We start from the raw sequence: 805 nt of genomic DNA, 5'->3' as shown, positions 1-805 counted from the left end.
CACGAAGGAAAAACCTTGGGCCAGTCACAGGTGTTTGTAACGTCGCATGCGAACGAAGACGGAACAACGCTCAAACCAACGCAGAAATCCGCTACTGCAAGTGAAACGATAAACGCGTTGGTTTTGGTGCGGAGATTTCGTCTGCTGTAGACGAGGAAGATTATAAATCCATTTCCAGTGATGGCAAGAAAGGAAAGGACGCAGCCAAGAATCCAAAACCAGGTCTCCATCCGTAGTAACGGCAGTTAAGAGAAGTTCTTATTAACTACAAATAAAAAGAAAAATATCCTCTTCGCAAAAATATCAGGAGGTTGTGAGTTATTCACTGGCAGGTGTATGTTACTAGACTGAAGTCCTTCTTATTTTCCTTCTTTGTTATAAACTTGGTAATTTCTAATGATTATGTGTTTCGCATGCGCAGTGGGTCACTGACCGAGCTGTAATAACACAGTTGCCGGTAGGAAAATGAGGATTGTTGCGTGTCTTAACCGCTGTAATTCAAAGCCAAAGGGCGCTTTCAATTCAATGTTAAAAATTCCACTTGCCCAATGGAACTACATCGACCCGACCCAAGCCACAGCGCGTTTGGTTATTGTTCCTGCTAAAGAGCGGTACTAGAGACAACATTTTTGTCAAATGAAAAGGGACACTCCAACATTGCCGATTCTTAATCTAGTAAATAGCTCTGATCTGGCTGGATATTCCTTCTTAATTATTCTCTTTACAACTAAATCAGTATGGTCGGTCATTTCGAACAAATGGAATTAACCGAGACCTTAGCTGATTAAAAAAAAATCTACCTTCA

At 41.2% G+C, this 805-nt stretch overlaps 1 protein-coding gene across 1 annotated transcript in view; it reads right to left on the bottom strand.

Annotated features, from left to right (window-relative positions):
- LOC140922413 (octopamine receptor beta-2R-like) overlaps positions 1 to 230 on the bottom strand; it is a 903-nt gene extending 673 nt beyond the window's left edge. The window contains exon 1 of the mRNA XM_073372398.1: positions 1 to 230. This exon is cut by the window's left edge and continues 673 nt beyond it. Coding sequence (XP_073228499.1) covers positions 1 to 230 — 230 coding nt within the window.
- Between the last annotated feature and the right edge of the window lie 575 nt (positions 231 to 805).

This window comes from Porites lutea, chromosome 13 (assembly GCF_958299795.1).
Source record: "Porites lutea chromosome 13, jaPorLute2.1, whole genome shotgun sequence".
Classification (NCBI taxonomy): Eukaryota; Metazoa; Cnidaria; class Anthozoa; order Scleractinia; family Poritidae; genus Porites; species Porites lutea.
Note: the sequence above shows the minus strand (reverse complement) of the source record. Positions and strands in the feature narration are given on the sequence as shown.